The sequence below is a fragment of the Pseudopipra pipra genome, chromosome 2 (assembly GCF_036250125.1).
Source record: "Pseudopipra pipra isolate bDixPip1 chromosome 2, bDixPip1.hap1, whole genome shotgun sequence".
NCBI classification, from domain to species: Eukaryota; Metazoa; Chordata; class Aves; order Passeriformes; family Pipridae; genus Pseudopipra; species Pseudopipra pipra.
Window position 1 is genome coordinate 94,331,222 of NC_087550.1, and position 21,841 is coordinate 94,353,062.

Consider the following 21,841-nt stretch of genomic DNA (forward strand, 5'->3'; position numbering starts at 1 on the left):
AACACAATCATTTTATAACCTGCATTTAGATATACCTAAATACTTAAAGCAGTTGTAGTCTGTTTTGATTTCAACCACATTACCAAAGTGTATTATGATAATCATCCCCAAAAGCATAACGATAACCAAATGTCTTGACCTCCTATTTTCAGAGTTCATGCAAGTGGTCTTGACCCATTAATACTTCTTGTGAACTGACTTGGTAAGCAGAATCTGTCAAATATTCTTCAAATGGACTGCAATCAACCAGACCTGTGACTTTAAAAATAACAGAATGAAGATGACAATGTAATTTCCCTCAGAAAGAAACACACTTAAAACGTCCCTAGAAAAACTAATGCACTTTTTTTTTAATGTTAAAACCAGCAAATAAAGTGACAAGCTTTTTCACACTGGTAGCCCTCTCATTCAACTCATAAGGCACAGATGATAGTTGAACTAATACCCAGAAGGCTAGAGTACTTCCAATTGGCTGTGGACATATGAGAAGACAGAACAAGTCTCAGCCTAAATACCTGCTTTGCTAATTGTCATCTGGTTAAAAAAAAAAAATAGAGAGACCCTAAAACCTTCAAACAATAATAAAAAAATCATGCAAAATCAAACCCCAGGCACGCCTGCCTTCATTAAAACTCAAGAAAGGTTGAACACTCAAGTAAGTCTGAACACCAAAGAAATTTAATCCTGGTTTCAAATCACAGCAGTATGGCAAGCATTCAGATGGATGAATTTGGCCAGGATCTAATCAGAGTACATCTCCTTCTGACACATCAGGAAGCAGCAAGACCAGTAGCACTCCCTGCAGCAATGCTAAAAACCTTTGGCTACTTCTCACATTTTGAGGAGGTGACAAAATCTATGTTAGTATCACATGGGACTTCTGCAACAACAGGGAGGAAAGAGACTATAGCATGGGCTGAATACACCTCCCAGCTTTTATTCACTCTGCAACACACAGTAAAGAAGCAGCAGCTTTTTGCCAAGAAAGCTGGACACAAGAAACAGGTCCATAAGCAAGTTTTGGCCACAGCACTGCACAACAGGACTGGACACAGTTTAAATATATAAAATCTCTGACTCAGCACACACAAACTGACCTTTATCTCTCCCTGACAACCTAAGAAAAAAAAAACAAAAACTTTTTTATGTGATTCCTAGCTAAACTGCTGTCTAAATGGGGCTTGGGAGAAACATCACAAAGTTTATGCCTTCCTTCATCTTCTCCACAGGTATAATGAGGATCCAGCAGCCAAGTCACTTGGGAGACATCTTTTTGGTAACTGAAGCAATCTCTGCTTTCTCCTTGACTTTCCCCTTGACTTTCCTTGGTGACATGAACTCCTGCACTTTTTCCAGCAGCTGATCCAAAAGAGGCATAAGTCCCACCGTTACATAGAAGTATTGGTTAATAGCTAGCCTTAGCTAACACAACTGAAAGGTGTGAGCTTCCTCTCCACATAATGAATTATAAAGGGCTAATAATCTTAAGATTTTTCCTAGGCTTTCTTTAAGAGACTGGCCAGTGGTCAAAAGTATTCAAATAACTTATCAGGAGCTCACTATTCATGATTCATGACTTTATCAAACTGTCAAAACATAGACAAAATTCAGTAAAATTAGGTAAAATATGTTCCAGAAACCCCATCAAGTTTCTTCATTAGTGGTGACTGGCCTCAACATATAGTCCAGCCTCATGAGAATTTTCTCCCCAGTTATTTTTAACTCAAAAGAATAATCTTTCAAAATCCAAGCCAAAACTCAAACTCTGCAATTAACTATAAGACTTCCAGTAATTCTGGCAATCTTTTCTAGTCCATACAGGCCCATGTATACAACCAGCTGGGAGGAAGGTATTAGTTCTAAATCCATACCTAGTTCAAGGGTGACTTTTTTGTGAATAATGGAAAATTTACCTAACTTCTTTGGCCCCTGACATCTCATTCTACTTCTCTGATAAACTGCTGGAGATAAGGAGTATAGACTGCTGATTTTACTAAGTGTCTGATAACCAGGTTACAAGAGGCCTACTCAGTAGAATGTGGATGTCTCCTGGCCTACAGAGGAGAAAATTTCTGGACAACTAACTGCAAAATGTCCTTGCAAGAGGGGAATCTAGCACAATAGGTTTATTCAATCTTCTTTTAAAATATAACCAGCTGGGTTCATATAGCTCATTTAGTTCTGTGATCACTGGCCTATCAAGACAGGATAAGCCAATCCAACACAAGTATCCAAGAAGTCTATTGAACCTGACCTGATCCAGGGAATTAACTAGGAAAATAAAAAAAGCTGCTGAAAGCTCTTATCTACAAAGTTCCCAACACTAATGCATGAAGAAAGTACATCTACAGCAAAAATCCACAAAGGAGACACTTGCAGTAAAACTTAATAAAATGCCAAAGCTAAGTTTTATCTTGTCTGTAATTGTGTAGCATTTACAGTAGGAACATGTTAGCTGAGAAAACAGAAAAATGTAGCACAAACTGGGAGTAGCAGTGACAAGACCAAGGAAGGCAGCTGTCACCAAGACTCCATTTATTCCACTATTCAAAAGGCCCTAACTTCTACAATACACACTTTTCACTTTTCATTACAATACACACTTCTCTACACGAAAGCAAAAAGTCAGACAGCAAAAATATTGAACTGGTTAGCTGGTCAGTTTTTGAATACTACCAGGTCATTGTGGAAGGGGCCATAATGCATGTGACAGAATCTCTGAATAAAAAGGAAAAGTTACTACTGATAATATTGACTATTCGTGGCCCCTAAACACCCAGCTATCATTATTCCACTCAGGTGGTGAGGACACATAGAGCCAGGTGCTGAAACTTCATCTTTCCAGATCCTAAGCTGTCATGTGTAGTCCCAGCTCTCCCATGTTGACTCACAAAGAATGAACTCAAGGACAAAAACCTCAGAGAAAGTTGCATTATGGGTATCCCCAGTATAGGCTGTTATACCAAAAGGAATCCCAGGATGGTCTACAGCTGGGGTCACAAGGAATTCCCCTGTCAATGCTGTAAGATGGATGTTCGTTTTCATAACCCTCCTCTGCAATCCTACTCACTCATTCTCACACACCATTCCTTGAACATCCTTGAGGTGATACAGGTTTGCCAAGGACCTGAAACACTCTAGTCCAACTTCGAGCTCTCAGATACCTTCACTAGTCATGCTGGCCAAGATCCACCACAGCACCCCCAATAAGCCAGAAACGCCCTTGCATTTAGACAAGGACAAAAAAAGAGCATGTTCTTTCCTTGAGACGATTCCCTGTGAGGTGAAGGCAGTAGAGAAACATAGTGGCAGCTCAGTCACAGAGATGATAAAATGTCAGGCTCCTGGCAGCACAAAATGGCAGCTGAACCCTGGCAAAATGCCAAACTGTTCAAACAGTGAGTTGAGTACACAGGACCATAATTATAATTAGCATAATAAGAGAGTGGTACAACAGCTACCTAGTTATTCTGAAGGGTCATGGAGAAATCATAACAAAGCAAAGTTTTAAGGAGAGACACAAAAGAAAACAATGACATAGCTGCTTGGTGGGTTTTTCCCGGAGGTTCTTCCATGCGTGAAGTGCAGCCTGGGAGAAAGTACAAAGACTGTTTAAGAGATCAGGCTCTGAATCAAGAGCAGCCGGCCGTGCCTGCAGAACCTGAACGGCTCCACAACATATAAAAGATCATATGAAAAGTGTGACACTGAAGACAAAAGGACCTTACAAGAAAAATAGGCTGTTAGTGTAAATTTAAATAAAATCTGGGCTCAATAGAGTCAGTCAAGATTTTTTTCTTTCTAACCATTTTCTCTTTCCCTCAAGTGAAGCAGAAGAGATAAAAATATGAGGAAAATTGAACAAATAAAATCTAAACACTCATATTTTGCATTTTTTCATTTTGAATGTCATGTAAACAATATTTACAGATCGACTGCATCATGCAATTAGCCCAGCTGTCTGTGTGAAATTAATCAGTTTTAATAAAAGTATTAAACATTGAGTTGTAGACTTAAAGATACATGCATATGGAAATGTCTAGATTCACCGTACTTTGTGCATCTGGAGGAATTTATAGACAGAGCTGAAGTTTAAAATCAAAAGTTCTCTTTGTGAATAGAAAGATCAGAGTTTTCATTGAGATCTGAATTCCACAGAAGACACTGAGAATCTGTGTATAAAAACACTCCACTCCTACCTAGCAGGCACAGTCTGGTCCTCCAAGAACAGAAAGTTTACTGTTTACACTTTTGGTACCTGCATTTTTCTCTATGCTGCTTCTGTTTCTCCTATTTACCTTTACCATTACCAGACATCGAGAACCCCTGCGTACACAAAAAATGCTTTTCCCAAGGCAAAGTCAACTCGCTATCATACAAGACAACCATATGCTGAATCCTGAGTGTCATACATCAAGACAACACAAGTTAAATGCTAATACTGCCATTAGGATTCTCCATTGCATTTGTTATCATATGGTATCAGACAGAAAATCGACTGAAGATGTGCCTTTAGGATTTTAGAGGCAAACACAGTCATACTGGTAAAAACCCCCTATCTGTGTATTTTTCCCTTGCTTTCAAACATCATTTTTATCTTGTCTAAAATCCATAAAGTTATGGGTTTCTCCTATCTTTGGAGGGGGGGAGGGGTGGGGGAAAAGCAACCAACAAAAGACAACCCTGTTTAACTGTCTTCTTTCTAAGCACCACTCTCTACAGTGACAGGAATGAAATGCGCCTTTAGAATGTAATAAACTTATGGCTTCCTACCACAGGCATCCCCATAAGGAAGATCATATTCTTTTTCTCAGACACCAAATTATTTCTACTGTCATAAATCCTTTCTGACAGCAGTATCTGACAAACATGATTTTAAATTATGCTTTTTCTACCTTAATCACAGCTTTGCTATGTACACCAACAGACTTGAACATGCACTGGTGCAAACTAAGCTCAGGGGCATACACCTAAGGCAGACATCTTAATTCTCATTTGCAGTGCTCATTGTAAACCATCATAACACCTAATTGAAACAAATTTATCCTGTGAAAGTTTGTCAGTCAGTAACATATTTCAGAATACAAATTTAGAAACGCACACACTGATTTTCCAAATTAAGAAGACAGTTGCTTATTAAACTTTTCATCTTCTTGTTAATAAAACATGAATTTTATATCACTTTGGAACATTCATTTATTCCCAAGAACAGGTATGTATCTAAAGCAACATACTCATGGAGAAAAAAAGAGAATCAGCATCTCTCTTGCCCAGTCATTTTGCATAGGTGTCTACATGTACAGTAGCAAGAGGGGAAAAAGGACACACTACTGTTAAATACAAGTAGGACAGAAGAAGCAAGAGAACACACTCCACTTGCCTTTCAAATGCAAATTTCAAAATGCTGACTTCTAGTGTTTCTTAGTTCTGGATTTTGCAGCTGTTTACAGTTAAATGCATTACAATCACAGAACGTATGTCAGCAAGCAGCAGAAAGCAAGATCTTTGCTTTTTAGAAATTATACTTTGATAGTCATGAAAAAAATTCACAATTGATTGTTCTGTATTAAATATCTAACTGTAATGAAGGGACAAATCCCGAAGTTTCTGTAATCCATAGCTCACCCATTCAGTAACTCAGAAAAAGAAATAACATAAATTAATCAATTATCAGATTGAAATGTTCAAACTAGTAAGCCTGATTAGCTCATTTAAACAAAACATAAGTCACTTACAGAACTGGATGAACAATCAGCTCTGGACTATATGATTTGATTACTGTTGCTGCATCTTTGGTACAAAACACATGGGATAAATCTGCACCCTAAAAAAGAAGATTTGCAAACAGTATTATCAAATTTATACTTAATAATAACTTTACCATTCCAAAGTTTACTAAACAAATAATTCATCTGAGTTCTTACTTCTCAATAGTTAAAGCAAACTTGATTATTTTTTCTATTTTGGCTTAGACTATCATGAAATATTCTGGAGAATTTTTTTTTTTGTATCTAACTTCCAATATAACTTTTTTCTGTTTCTCACTGATAGGATGACTGGGGACATAAATCTTGAAATGTTTCTCATTTGTAGATGAACAACAACTAAAATGTCACATGTACATTCAGAAGAAAGGCAAAAGAATACAAATGAACATGAGACAAGCTACATTAGAGAGCCATAATACTACTGTAACATACTTGCAAAATATAGCTATGCAATATGGGCATATTTCCAGTCCTACCATTTTCATTCAATGGGCCAAATCCATACAAGATAAAAGGCGGGCACAATTTCAACAACACTCCCTTAAGTTAAATAAACATTAAAGCTTAATTAAGAATTGAGTCTCAAGCTTCTGTTATTAACTCAAAAAATCAGAAATACACATAAAAATTATGTAAGCGGTGACCAGAAAACCTGATCTCATATGTTGTGCATACTGAAATTTTCCAAGGCTAAGGAAGTGTCTCCTCTGCTTTACTACTACATATTTAACATTCAAGGTACTAAGCAATGCTGAGATTTGATCCTATCACTCTTTATGTGCAGATGTAATGATCTGAGACCAAGTGACTTCAGTAAGGAACCTCCTAGTATGACACTGTATTTGTACATAGTGAACAGAAAGCTGAGTGGCTTTGGTATCTTCTAATAACATGATTAAATAGTATAATTTAATTTTAAATCTTTGAGGGACTGCATCCTGAGGGGAAGGTGATTGGAAATATCTAGGTTGGTTACCCACTTATTGAAAGAAATCTTCAAAAAGAAAAATATACACAATGAACTGGAAGTACTGACACACTATATATAAAGTACTGAAAATCAGATGTATTATGTAAGCGTGACTTGTTTACATTTGAACAATCACTACTGTATTTATGTAATCTGCATAAATATGTTTAGCCAGTTAATATGTCAATAAAGTAAGGAGCTTCACCCTTCTAGGAAAAAGAAGCTTAGAAAATACTTCTGCTGAAGATTAGAATGCAAATAAAATGTACTATTAAAAATTACATTAAATTCAACCAATAATCTTTAGATTTACAGCAATAAGAATCCTTCTAGACTAACATTTTAAGTTTTGAAAGAAAGTTATTTCATTCAACACACTTATCAAGTCCAGAAGAAATTACTGAGGAAATCACTGCAGCACCAAATCATAACTTTAAACAATAACCTAAAGTTATTTTATAGTTCACTTTTGGAGAAAATATCTCATCAAATTTTGAAATTTCTTATCCAAGTCTCTGATATTTTTATTTTTTGACATATTTCTAACTTCACCTTACACAGAGGAAGAAAACACAGTGAATGCCATATTTACAAAGTATTTATACAAATCTAGGATGCAGGATTTTCTTTGTTCAAGAAAAGACCTTTTAGAACTCAAAAGTTCATGTGCAGCAGAGAATGAATACTTCTAAAAATGGCACCTGGCCAACAGAAATGATGAAAAGTTCATTTTGGACTGGTATAGAAGAACACATACCACTTTGAGAGCAGTAATTGCAGCAAAATACGGTGCTCCAGTGTACCTAGAATGAAATAAAATTTAGGTTAGGAAACATGGTCATGAGATTCAATGATTTGGAAATCAGTCTGCCATAATAAAATCCCAAATTCAAGAGCAAGTTTTTAAAATTGATTTCCCTTCTGCTTGCTGTAAAAGACAGAAAAAAATCCTGCAATACTGAAGCCAATCTCAAATCTAGCTCTGATTTCAAAGGCACAAAATTTCACCCTAGCCACCTGATTTTTCATAGAAGTATTTACAAAGGTCATGCCATAAAACAGCAAAATTTTTTCAGGTAACCAAGGTAAAAGTTTAGAGACAAACAAAACAAGCACCAAGCACTGTTTGCAAGCTAAATCTGGGGTCTGTGACCTGGATTAATCCCATCTGGTTTTAGATGCTTAACTAAAGTGCCTAAACTGTGATTCCAGTTGCCCTAAATTCTCTTCATAAAGACTGAATAGTGAGATATGAACAGTACCAGCCTCCAGAAGTGCTTACTTCAGCCAAGAAGTAAGAACTTACTAGCCCATTAGGTTCTAACTCCTGGCTATTCAACCCAGCTATAAGACAGCACTTTTTTGCTCTTTATAGGATGCTTATTAATGGCACATGTCCAACAGCAGATCTCTCTTACAGGAGAAAGATGTTGTCCCTATTTCGAAAGGGGAAAATGAAGAACAGGAAGGTGTAGTGGCTCATTCAAAGTATTGTGGCAAAGAATATAAAGCCTGTTTTATTTCTAGGTCAGTACAGCACTTAACTGATTTATGCTGTATCTCTTTTTTCCCCGAAACATGCTATTTTTATTACTCTGGTACATAAAACAAGTTATTGACAGAATCTAGTAAACACCACAATTTATCAAAATAAAAAGGGCACAGTAAGAAAATATTCTATTCCTGATTTAAGAGACCCAGTTCCCAAGGTACAAAAATATATATTAAAAAAAAATCAGATGTGCCACTGTCATAATCTAGTCTACTTATTCTATAACATCATCATGTAATGGAAAAAAACTAATACTGAAAGCAGACAGTTTAGTGGTCAAAAAAGACACAGAAGGTAGACACAGACACAGACAGCATTTTAAGTTCCACTCACATTCAGCACCAAGATTTTGCAACACATCTGCAAGAAAACATATTCTAAGCATACATGGTCATGATGATGGACTAGTAAAGCTCCCTGTAAAATACTCATGTTTTAAATGTGAGTTTGAATGGGTTCTACAAGTACTTATGACATCCTCAAACTCTCTGAGAAGCAAAAATCGAATTTCTATTTAACTTACTCTCGACATCCTCCAACAATGCCTATACGACCATCTTGACCTTTATGTTTTTTCCCTGTTAGAGGAGGGATAACGTTGCGCACCAGTTGAAAAATATTCTCCATATCCTTTAGAGAGTGTGTTCTGTGCAGTGAAAAAGATCTCTCTATAACTGAAAAGAAGAAAATAAGTGTTAAAGTATGTTCTTTCTTAAACTACCATCAAGCACTTCTTTTAAGCACTCATGAACACTAATGAAATCACACAAAGATATACAAAGTGACATACGTCTGAAAACCAAATGCTTTATCACTTAAAGGCCTTTAAAACAGTGAGTAACTAGGGAAGAGGATGATATTAAAAATTAATTTAGGGTCTGATGCAGAGAATATTCTCACTGACTGTTCACAGTCCTAATTTAGGGCTCACATAGAGAAGGAAACCACAACCCAGAACAGTTATATGAACATTTTGTAACTAGAAATATCATCTTAGTTCAGCCTGAAATCACTTCCATAATTAAGCTCAACTGAAATAGGTACACTTGGCAAGGACTGAACACATCCAGACACAGAGCAAGCACAAAGCAACTAAAACCAAAATTTAAACGTACACCCTACCTTATATTTCGTTTCCCCTTAAAGACTTCCACCTCTTAGCAGAATCAGGGCCTATCTCACTGCCTTTTTATTTTGGTAGGCGGTTACAAAGCATAATGGAAGTCTTTCTGCAAAACTATAATCCAACACACTAGATGCAAACATCACAAATATCACACAAAGATCATTTTTAGCTATAATACAACTCCAGATCTCTGATGCAAAACTACATGTCAAACCACATACTAAAACAACTGCACACTCACAAGGCTACACATCAAATTACTGTTTCAAAAGGCTACAAAAATTCAGAAGTAAAAGTATTTCAACAATTACAACTAGAGAGAATGAAAACATTTACCTAACATGAGACAAATGTGAAGATCAGTACTTCTTTCAACCATGCATTTAACTATAAATTGCAGCAAATACACTAAAAGAATAAGTTCTTGTATTTCAACTAAGCTCCTCATTAACTGTACAATTCTGTTCAGAAGAGTGGTTTATTTGGACGTTAATAATAGCGTCCTAGACCATAGTAATGCTTACTTTCTTTTTTACAGATCTTCTAAAAAGCTTTCAAGGAAATGCTATACAGTATAACATAATTACGCAGAAAATAACTCCCATGACATTCCTTATTTTCAGCTGTATAAAACTCAGCAGACCCCACCCCCCAACTCCAAAATATAGAGGAGGAAAAAAAGAAGCGAAAAAAAGAGGAAAAAAAAGAAGAAAAACTGTTCTAGAAATTTTGGGCATCATAATGGAGAAAAAATGTAATAAACAAGAAACTCCACATCTGTGTGCTATCAGGAAAAAGCATCTTTTTCTCTGCCTTCCACAGAATCTAAACCTAAACCAGACAGGCTAATCTTCAGTAATAAAATTTCTTTGGTGTTCAATAATGATAAATACTTCTGGCTGATCTTTTGCTTTTAAAAATCTTGTATAATACAGACATCCCACTCCTACTGAGACTAAATTAAAAAGGGGGGAAAAAAGGAAAGAAATTAAAAGAAAAAGAAAAAAAAAAACCACAAAAACACAACCTGTTTTGGATTGCAGCCAAAATAGCATTGCAGTGAGCGAGAGAAGAACAAAATGCTCATCTCCTCTGGAAATAGGGCAGATTATTTTCTTTAAATCACACTTCATACATCTGCTGGTTTTCAACCACACAATATAATATAGCTTGTAACCCCTAAAGTGCAATGTTGTTAAGAAGGCCCTCTGTTTCTTTGTTTCTGTTTTTTGTTTATATGTAAATATAAAGCGAATGCATAATAAATGGAGAGAAAACAGAGAATTATGCAAAAAGCAATTCTTAAAAGAGCCCTACTCTACCTACAGAATCACTAAGGCATATTCAGCTATAAACAGAAATCTTAATTCCTTAAAAGATGTTTTGCCTGAAGCATTATGTTCATGTTTTAGCATAAATGCTTTGTTACACCTTTGTCAATCACAAGATTAGAATCCTGAGTTGCTCTTGCTACAGTTAAATAAATATAATGCATTTCTGCACAGTGCAACATGACTGTATACTGACATGATCCAGCAAGAAAAACTGAACTTTAGTTTCAACCCATTACAGATAATTCAGCTTTCAGGAAAAACCTTTCAGAAGTAATGGTAAGGCCTTGCAGGTACTATCACCCCAATCTAGAACCTTAAATGATTTCCAAAGGGATTTTCTAAAGCACTCCAGTTGTCCTTTTAATTTAAAAGTCAAAACATTTAAAACACTGAATCTATCTGTATGCCGTAAATAATCTGTGAAAGTCTGCTGCCACCAAGAAATGCTACAGACCAACTATTCACTAAGAAGAAACACAACCAGATCTGCCAGCCTAAACCCTCAAAGACCAAATCACCCAGTCTCCCATGCATTTTACCAGAAAACACAGTATGTAATGTAGAACTGAAATGGCTCCAAGATCCTCTCAGGACTCAGAGAATGCCCATTAGGATCTGGCATGCCAGATTTTTATTCAACACTGAGGTTGGGTGATTTGTATTTTTTTTCTCTTTTCAAACTACACTTTTTTCCTTCCAAGCAGTGTGAAATTCAGAATTAGAACAGAATAAGACTTGTTTTATTTCCACGTGGCAGGCTACAAACCACCAAGCCCCAATCTGACTAGTTCCAGCACTTAGAGAACATCCCTGATTTTCTCCTCCCCAAGCAGTCTACCTCCATGTGGAAAGAGACTATGATAAAGAAAAATGTCAAAGACCCACAGATCTCAAGAAATCAGTCTGTTAATGACCAGCTTTTGGCCCACACATAAGGTAAGGAAGGAAAAGTCTGTGCATAAATACCAATTCTTGAGCTACTGCTTTGCCTTTTTCTTTAAACTAAATTCAGATGCCCAAAGAATTTATAAAGGAGTTGGTGCTGAAGAAAAACAAGCAAATATTTTCATCTTCTATAACACCTACTACAATAATACATTTAATTAATTGGTAAGATTCAGAATTTTGTTGTAAAGAAATTTATTTTAAAGAAGCTAGATTGTAACATCTGACTTACTTCAGTGTAGGCAAAACTCCATTTTTTTCCCAGCCCTGAAAAAACATATGCACAGCCTTAACTTCATACACTGGGTTATGCTCGATAACTTCAAGCAGAACAGCAGCAAAATTTCTGCTACAAAGTACCTAATGTTTCTAGTAGCTTTCACAACTCTGCTACTTGCCTTTTACATATAAAGCTTCTCCTTACTTCACAGAGATGTGAACATGGAAAGAAGTTCCCAATGTTTACAGTGTTTGAAAGGTACGATTTTGCTCATTAAAATTTGTTGTAACTAATGTACCTGTATTAAATAATCAGTACAACAGTACGAATGACAATTTAATTTCATTTTTATCAGACAGACACCTTCACCACAATAATTAATTATTCCAATTAGCTTTTATTTTCAAAAGCTGCTTACTACCAGTGCTTTCACACAGAAGTATTAAAAAAACCCCTAGCTTTTATTTATGCTGTAGAAGGAAGTACCTATCGGTGGAGAAAGTGTTGCTGTCATAGCATTATAATTAAAGTTATCCGCATATGAACGATGGTTCGCTCTCCGAGGTGGACTTGTTGGTATAGATTGTGACCTTTGTGATACTGTAGAAGAAATTCCTGCCAACATCTGTCCCAACATCTGTAACATCTGGAGTTCTCGAGCATGCTCAGCTTCCCGACGCTTGTCCTCAATTTTGAGCCTCTGCTCTTCAAATCTGTAAAATTTCTCATCTGTATCCATGCTCTGCTGCAAGAATTTTTCCATCATTTTATCCAATGTTAAATTTGTATGGCGCTTTTTTGATCTTTTGGGCTGACTGAGAGGTGGGGTAATAGTTGGAGCATTGACTTCTTTAAAGCCTAAAGCAAGGAAAGAAACAATTATTTTTCTGATGAAAAATAATTTTCTAAGAGGAAAGCAGCAAAAAATCTCCCTACGAGATATGCACCTAATGCGCCGCAAAGTTTTTCCACTTTTTCAATGTGAACTTATTTCAGATATTTCTATTTCAGAGTACTAAAGCAAAAAGACAAGCTTCCAAAAAGTTGCAAAGGTAACACAAAAATCACAGAGGCATCTTTTAATTGTTGTAGTACTAAAGTTCAACAATAGGAGTCTTTTTGATCTTCTGAAAATGTTTAAGTGAAGGCTATTAAATAGTATAGCCTCATTTGTGTATTGCAAGTAATTACATTAATCTAAATTGAGTTTCAGTCTGTTGGCATTCTAGATTTGCATTTCAAAAGAACATTAGTGTAAACAACTCTTTGATGGGGTTTATGTGTAAAAAGAACGTTGGTTAAACGTCAACCAATTGGCTGATTCCTCAGTGATGTCAACTTCTGAAGACAGGTTCATGTTTGTATTAAAACCCCCGCACTAATCTAGATTCAAAACAAACAAGTAACACTTTCCCCGCACCTCCACAATACAAATGCGGAACGGAGGGTAAAGATCGAGCAGGGAAAGGACGGCTTTATCGAACTGCTGCTTCGGTCCGCAAGGCCACTAAAGTTAAAAGCAGTGTTTCTGAAACAACGCATGCAATTATTATGTAAAGGCTCTCCGCTAGCTTTCTGACCCATCTGCAACAATAAGCAGATTTTTCAGGTATTATCGTCATCATCGTTTTAATACCGACTAGCAAAACTGCACAGTCTGCAGTGAACGGGAAAATCCTCCAGCGAGAAGGATGCTTATTTTCTTGTACAGTGCTACCTGCCACTTTGTCTCGAAAACCTCTGTGCTAGTTTTCCATCGGTTTCCCAGTGATAAATCCGATAAAAACTCCCTAGGGCCCCTGTCCAAAGCATCTCCCTCTACCCGCTGCGCAGCATTTACAGCACCAGCAGCCGCCCGCTCCCCTTCCGGGCTACCCGGATCACGGGGACGCGCAAGGTGCAAGGGCCGGGGGAGGCACGGGCGGATTTCGGAGCGCAGAGGACGGGCCGGGAAGGAGGAGGGTAAGGCAGAAGCCAACCGAAGCGCGCTGGCTGGGGAGAAGCGCCGGCAGCCGCGCTGGGAGAGCCGGCGAGGTGAGGGGAGGACACCGGCGCCGGGAGCCCGCCGGCTACTCACCATCGCCCGGCGGCACGGGGATGGCGAAGGACGGGCACTCCACCTTGATGGGGTGGTCGGCGTAGGAAGAGCACTCTCCGGAGTCCTCGGTGAAGTTGTCGCGGGGGGACTCCGGCCCGGCTTCCTCGTCCAGCTCGGCGTCCAGCTCGCGGCTGTTGTGCGGCGTGCCCGGCGTGGGCGGCGCGGGGAGCGGCCCCGCGGGCGGCGGGACAACCTCGGGCGGCGCGGCCAGCGCGGCCAGCGGCTCGGGGGCGCCCTCGGGTCCCCCCCGGCAGCTCAGGATCCGGTCCATCTCGTCGTAGTACTTGCATATCTTGCGGGCGTGCCCGTTCTTCTTCAGCCCGTCCCGGGCCTGGTAGTACTGCCGCTTGAGGCCCTTGATGCGGATGCGGCACTGCTCGGGGGTGCGCTCGAAGCCCAGCTCGGCCAGGCGGCACGCCACGTCCCGGTACACATGGCTGTTCCGAAAGTTGCCGTCCAGCGCCGACTGCACGTCCGCCTCGCCCCAGATCTCCAGCAGCGCCCGCGTCTCCAGGTCCGACCACAGGAAGCCCCGCGTGTTCGTAATCATCCTTGGCCGGCCGGGGTCACTGCAATGGCCGCGCACCGGGGAGAGGGAAGGAGGGAGGGAGGGAGGGAGGGGGAGAGGGAGGGACGGAGGGGGCGGAGGAGGGCGGCGGGGAGGAGGGAGGGGGTTTAATGCCCGCACTCGGCTTTCCCAGGGGGCGCCTACGCCAGCCCTGGCAGCCGCCGTGCGGCGGGAAGCGGCGGAGAACCGGGCCCCGGGCTCCGCATCCCGGGCCGCCGCCGCTGCTCGCAGCCCGCACGCACGCAAACAAAACTTTCCAGGAGCCGCTTTGCGCTGCGGGCACCTGCAAGAGGAGGGGTGGTGAGGTGGAGAGAGAAAAAAAAAAAAAGCTCTTTCCCGACTCGCCCCCTCCGAAACCGATGAGGATAAATAAAAAATAACAGCCGAGCTCCCGGCGGGGAGCCGCGGCCCCCTTCCTCCCCCTCGCTCAGGCAAGCATCCGGGAGCGGCCGCTCCCCCGCCCCTGGCTCTGCCGGGAGCGGCAGGACGACGGCGCTGGCTGGACTTGGAGGCCCTGCTCATCACAGTGCGCCTGCCTCCCTCCCCTCCTCCTCCCTCTCCGCCGCAGTGGAGCGCGATCCCTGCACACACACACACATACACACACAGGGCGCTGCAGCTCGGCGCCTACCTCACCCCCGCACACCGGCGCGCCGGACCGCGCCGCGCCAGCGCGGGCAGCGACATCGCTGCGCCCTGCCCGCCGTGTCACCCAGCCGGGGCGGGCCGGCTCCCTCCCGCACCCGCACCGGCGCACGCACAGTGCGGCAGCGCTGCCCCTGCAGGCCGCCACAGCACCGCGCTGCAGCCGGCGCCACCCGCAGGCCCGCGGGGACCCGGCAGCCGCTGTCCGCGGCAGCCCCTGCGGCGGTGCTGGGGGTCGGGTCTGTGAGCGCTTCCCCCGCCCCCGGCCGTCCCTCCGCCCGGCAGGTGAGCGGCCCGGCCGGCCCCCGCGGCAGGCGGGGGTGGGCCGCATCGCGCCGGGAGCCGCTGCCGCCCCTTCGCTTTGGTTTCGCTCTCCGCATGTTTGTACCTTCGTCACGCCGCAGCCAGAGAGCCACGGCCAGCGCGGCCAGGGCGGCGACAGCGCCCCGTCCCCACATCCTCCCGGGGGCAAGGCAGGGCCAGCTCCGCGCTCTGCTCTTACCTCGGCACAGCGCGGGGCTCCGCACACCCGCCGCCCAGCGCGCACAGCTCATCGGCGCGGCTGCGGCTTCCGCCTCCGCTCGGCGCCGGGCAGGGCCGGGCCGGGCAGGGCTCCGCGGGCGGGCGCGGCCTCCCGGCACTGCTCTGCGCCCTCCCCGCACCGCTCCGCGCCTCCCCGCGGGCTCCCCCGCGCCCAGCGGAGCCACTGCCGGGCGGGGCTGGCTTGGCCGGGGAGGGGGAGCTTGGAGCGCCCGGCCAGTTTTGGGGCTGCCTTCCTGGCCCTTTAATTGGCAGCTGCTAAAAACTCCTAGGAATTTACCATTTATTGCTCCCGGCATTTAAAACTTTTCACGTCCTTCGCCTCTCCAGGCGTTTCTGAGCAAACTCTTTATTTGTGAGTGTGATTCGCTTCTAAGCTGCTATTTCTAGTTCAGATATATCATTTGCCCCTGTACTCTGCACTGGTGAGGCCATACCTCGAGTACTGTGTCCAGTTCTGGGTGTCTCAGTTCAGGAAGGACACTGCTGGAGCGGGTCTGGAGAAGAGCAATGAAGCTGGTGAAGGGTCTGGAGCACAAGTCCAATGAGGAGTAGTAGCTGCAGGAGCTGGGGTTGTTTAAGCTGGAGAATAGGAGGCTCAGGGCTGACCTTATTGCTCTCTACAGCTACCTGAAAGGTGACTGTAGCCAGGTGGGGGTCGGCCTCTTCTCCTGGGCAACTAGTGACAGAATGAGAGAACGTAGACTTAAGCTGCACCAGGGCAGGTTTAGGTTGGTCATTAGGAAGAAATTCTTCACAGAAGGAGTGATTAGATATTGGAAGGGGTGAGCCAGGGAGGGGTTGGAGTCACCCTGATTGGAGGTGTTTAAGGAAAGACTGGATGTGGCACTTACTGCTATGGTCTAGTTGACATTGTGGTGTTCAGTCACAGTTTGGACTTGGTGATCCCAGAGGTCCTTTCCAACCTAATTGATTCTGTGATTCTGTGATTTTATAGCGCTACTCTTGTAATATCTTTTACTCTAAAACGTGCCAGAGCTGGTGGAAATACTATCTGATGTTCACCTCTGGTCCTCTGGCACCTGCTTAATCTACAGGATTTATCAAAATGCAGCATCACCCAGGAAAAACCAAGATTATATGCATGAAAAATTTGAATCATTTTTTTAAAGCTCAAAACAGCTGTAATTTCTGCTCTAAACTCCTGGGTATTTCAAGAAAGAGTGTAGTTATTAACTCATAAAAGCTGCAAGCCTAACTACAGCAATAAAACATCAATGTTTCAATCAATATTTTGGAGCGATGAAGACAGACAACATTCTCCTTTACTATCCTGTGTTACATATAAGCTGTGGTCAAACAGACCTGCTGGTTTTACCTGGACCCAACCCAAGCAGGACATATTTGTGTCCTTCAGCTTCAGAAGCATCGCCTAAAACAGCTGTGCTGTCTGCAAACTACAAGATAGACAACGTGAGATTTTAGTAACCCAAGTTGAACAGTAACCCAGGTTCCAGAGCAGAAACTTGGATGCCTAGCAAGTTTGCTGTCAGGTATTAACTTGTTTATTAAAAAGTTACTCTTCTATAAGTCCTGGTATCTGGTATGATTTTAAAGCCAATACCAGGTCAGTAAAATTTACCCTGCATTCAGTCAGCATAAGTAATGCTTTTTAGCCTTTGATTATCTGAGTGGCAGCCTAAAAGATAAACAGCCAATGACATTTAGTTTTTACATGAATTTTAACCCTGAAAAAAAGATTACCATGTTGTTTAACACCACATTTTGTACACTCATGTTTTGATTCCAGCTGGAAGGATAAAGAGCATGTAGATTCGCATAACTCCAGCACTGATTCACTGACTGGAAGAGAGGAGGGAAAGAGTGATGTGTATGTTTTTTCTACCCCATCAGGTATCCTTGGCTCCACTAAAAGCGTGTCTTGTGCCCAACAAAAGAGAGGAAAAAAAAATAATGGTAATGCGTTTTTTTTTGCTGGGTTCTCTGATTGCCTCTATCTCTGATGCAGAGATAGAAGGGAGTTCTGATGCTGCAGAATCCTCAGAAGTTGTTTGTGGAGGACCAATTCTCAATTCATGTGTAGAATAAAACCTAAGGGTATTTATGGGCTTCCCTGATGCCACAGTTGTTCAGGTTGTTATGCATAGCCTTGACATCCACTAAAACAGTCTTGCTCCTCCTATTGTTAGCCAACATGAGTGTAATAACTTTGAGCAGAACACATTGCTGCTTCTCAAAGATTCTCCTGCTCTACATCTAAGTCAAGGTACCTTCTACTGTCGTAGTACTGTCTGCCATCTCCATACCATGTACTAGTGACATCTCTGAGCCTAGCAACAGTGATATTACTTAACCAGGGCATGAGGCAGGGAAAAAGGGCCTTTAACAGAACTACAGAAGGTAAGAGTTGTATGAGGCAAAGTTCACACACCCGTCATACAGTTAGAGAATGTGCTGGTTTAAAGGTAAACCAGCAGGGGAAATGAACCCAACTCAAAAGAGAGATTATAAGTCAGAATAACAATTTAATAAAATAATACAATAAGTACGATTATACAGACAAACAGTTGGTTTTAACCCACAAAACCCAAATGTATAACCCAGCACCCTGGGGCATGAACGGAGTAGTGTTCGTTGGGCCCCCTGAGTCCAAAGTAAAAGGAGAGGGGAAAACCTGTTGGTGGGAGTGCTGTTGCAGTCTGGTCAAGAGTGGTGATCACAGTCCGGTCGAGAGTGGTGGTTGCAGTCTGGTTGAGAAGTGGTGGTTGCAGTCCAGTCGAGAGTGGTGCGACTGCAGTCTGGTTACGAGTGGTGATCTGCAGTCTTCCTCTGGGTCCCACGAGTGGTTAAAAAAGTCCCAAGATCCCAAGATTATATATCCTTCAGTTCAGGCAGGAATGCCCATTACCTCCCTCAGGGTGGGGAGTTCCACAATGGATGTGAGGACAGGGGGCACCCTCCTATCTCACAGGCCTCTTAACACCCAGTTTATGGCCCGAGGAGTCAGGCTGCTCTGGGCAGAGGGTGTAAATGGTCTATTGATAACAGTTTCTGGGAAATGGCATGGAAGGCTATAGAATACACAGTTTTGGGTTGCACCCATACAGTGACGAACTGGTCCCAGCTGTTCTAACTAGGACAGAGAAAAAGCAGCTGCAAGAGGCACTTACTTTTTCAGGTATATGCTGTGCTTGTGCCTTTTTTTTTTTAATTAGAGCTTCCTGTTCTGACAGTCCTGTCACTTTGTCCATTTGTGCATCTTACACAGAAGGAGGAATGACCCTAGCTTCATCACTTGTTGCTCCATTACTGGCCTCTAATCCTTTCTCAGTCTTGCCCCTCCTTCCTTAGTTCTTGACCTCAACCTCCAATTCCAGCATTTTAACCCTTTTGTAGCTGCACTGCCATGGCAATATATCCTCCTTATTAGTGGAATAATTACTGCAACCTGTCCCTTCCCTGCTACACAAAAAAAGGCATCAATGGCCTGCCTGGGAATGCCCTACTGCTGTTGAGGCAGGAAGAGCTTTGAGGTTTGACTTTGTAGTAGGTGGCAACAGTCACTGACAGCTGATGTTTGCTGGGAACAGAAGGTATATAAGTAAATAGGGTGAGGGATGGGCTGTAAGGTCTCTCTAGGTGGAGACCCAAAAACATTGACCATTCAGGACCATCCTTTCTTCTGCAGGTTCCTGATGAATCTTTGCTCACAGTATTTTGCCTCTTTGCTTCTGATCATTTTGCACCCACTCAGCACTTTAGTCCTTGCCATCCATTTGGTAACTGTTGTGCAACCCTGCCCACCCAAGCCACTCCAAGGTGAACATGGTCAGCAGGTGGCAATAACAGAGCTTGCAGCATCCTCTGATCAAGTTCTCTTGACTCAAATAATTGCCAGCCTGTACTGGAATCACCATTCAATATCATAATTATTATGAACATATCCATGTTAACATATGCATGTTAACTGCAACAGGAGGTTTAAGTATTCATGTGGAGAAAGGGATTGGAAGAACTCAGAAGTAATAAGTAGCTTTAATTGAAACTGCCCATAAAATATGACCGAAGATTTCTTTGTTGTTGAAATGGGAATCTGGAAGCACTTTTCATTGTGAAGAAGATGAAAAACAGAAAGTCTTAATTTCATTTGAATGTTTACCTAGGTAACTTACAGGAGTAAGAATTGATAGTGGTAATATAGAAGGCAGTAATAGTATATGTGTTCAGATAAAAAGGGAGCCAATCCTGCAGGTGTTATTAGCAATGCTATTTACTGTCATTACGGTGAGTGGAATGAGCATGTTTTACACCAATAACATGTTTTTCTTAGTACAGGACAAAATGTGATTATATGGTGTCAATTTTAGTTTGTTAGTTTGATATCTCTTTAGTCTGCAAAGAAACTAAGAAAACCTGAAGCTACAATAATTATTCTTGTCACTACACTACTGTACTATAGGAGTAGTGCTTTTTGGAATAATTTGTAACAGGAAAGCAAGAAACTTCCTTTTTGCTAGGAAGGCTTTCTGCCTAAAAAATAACTCTTTCTCAAAGGGAGTTTCAATGCTTTCTCCTCCCCTGCATAGCAAGAGAAGTTCTCAGCCTCTCTCTCTGATATGTGAGAGGAGAGAGATAATGTACAGGAATGCTACAGGGCCCTTGCAGCCTCGGGAGAGCTGGGGGGGGGCCAGCAATGATAAAGCCAGGGAGCAAACAGGAGGTTTGCCTTTTGCTTTCCAAGGCCTGGTACTGCCTTGAGTGCTGAGAAGTTTTTCAGTTGTAATGTCTTTGCCTCTGAAATAAACTCTTTTTGAACCCTTTCCACTGCCTTGGCATTCTTGGGGAAGATACCTGCATATGTTTTACCTTACATGTACATTTTTATATTCAAGAGAAAGGTTAGCAGCAATAATCAACAGCAACCCGTTACAAAAGCACATCAACGTGCTTTGGTTTCCCTGTAAAGTTTGCTGAACAATAATCACATGGATTCCTGAAAAAGGAAAAGGAAACTGTGTATGAGAAGAAATATGGCCACATCTGATTAAATACTGTGTAATAAGTTTATCCCCACAGCTTCTGTACTTCTTCATATTCTTGCCAGTACATGTACTATCGCTTCTAGATATTCAGTCTAATAATATTTGTCAAGCCCTGTGCTTCACTAGGTAATTTTTGTTTTACCCAAAGTGAACACTCTTTTTGCTGAGTGTTAATGGTAAAAAACCTAAACATCAAGGAAACAAAAGAAAGAACACTTCTATTTTGTGCTCTTCTTAGAGCGGGCAGTAAGAATGATCTATGTAGTGCAATAGAAGAGAAGGGTTTTTTTGGGCTCTCCCAGCTTCTTCAAACAAGTTCCTGATATCTAATGTAAACAAACATGTATAACCTCTTTAGCAACAACCAAAAAGTTAAAACAAATGACCTCCTTTCCAATAGGGAATAATGAGACTCTCAGAAAGTAAAGAGTTGGTCAGTTTTCTATAAAACTTTTTTATTCTGTCCTTTGGTGGCAGAAGGTAACATTTGCTAAATCCATTAACTTTCGCAATTTAAAACACTGCTATTATTATGAAATATACTACTCATTTATATAATTTTTTTACTGTCCAGCAATGTTATTTAAACATGGTGTTTTATTTAATTGTGTTGTAGCTGAGCCTGATGGCTTTTCCTGGGTATCGTCTTATCCATTCTACATACACAAATATGAACCCCTTGCTTGAAACTCAGTTTTATGTGCATTTAAGAGAGACATGGCTACTTGGAATGACGGACAGATTTGTAAAGAATAAATTGGTTTTATCTTAAGTGACACAGTTTGGTCTTGGAAACACATAGTGTATACTGAACATGACTTCTGGAACAAGGCTACCTGCTATACCTCCCTGTGAGAGCTGTTCCCATTACATATTTCTGAGCTTTCACATATGGAAAATATAGTTTAGTTCTTAATATGCCTGCACTTCAGTTTACAGGTGTTAAAATTTACAACACGTACCCTGTGTTTGATTACAACATCCTCTGCTTGAAAGTCAGCATATATGCATGTATATTATTTTTTCCTGTCATTGCCACAGCTGTATAAGT

At 41.6% G+C, this 21,841-nt stretch overlaps 1 protein-coding gene across 7 annotated transcripts in view; it reads right to left on the bottom strand.

The window, feature by feature from the left end:
* NAXD (NAD(P)HX dehydratase) overlaps positions 1-15,958 on the bottom strand; it is a 48,579-nt gene extending 32,621 nt beyond the window's left edge. The window contains exons 1-6 of one of the 7 annotated variants that reach the window (XM_064646504.1): positions 15,729-15,958; positions 13,993-14,582; positions 12,402-12,773; positions 8,814-8,964; positions 7,496-7,541; positions 5,736-5,824 (exon numbers count right to left, since the gene is read on the bottom strand). In XM_064646504.1, coding sequence (XP_064502574.1) covers positions 5,736-5,824; positions 7,496-7,541; positions 8,814-8,964; positions 12,402-12,773; positions 13,993-14,563 — 1,229 coding nt within the window. In that variant the 5' untranslated portion in view covers positions 14,564-14,582; positions 15,729-15,958. Of the gene's footprint in view, positions 1-5,735; positions 5,825-7,495; positions 7,542-8,813; positions 8,965-9,412; positions 11,870-12,401; positions 12,774-13,992; positions 15,191-15,212; positions 15,429-15,614 lie in introns of those variants that run through there. The other 6 variants (XM_064646503.1, XM_064646502.1, XM_064646506.1 and 3 more) reach the window with 6 other exon arrangements.
* Positions 15,959-21,841: the final 5,883 nt, after the last annotated feature.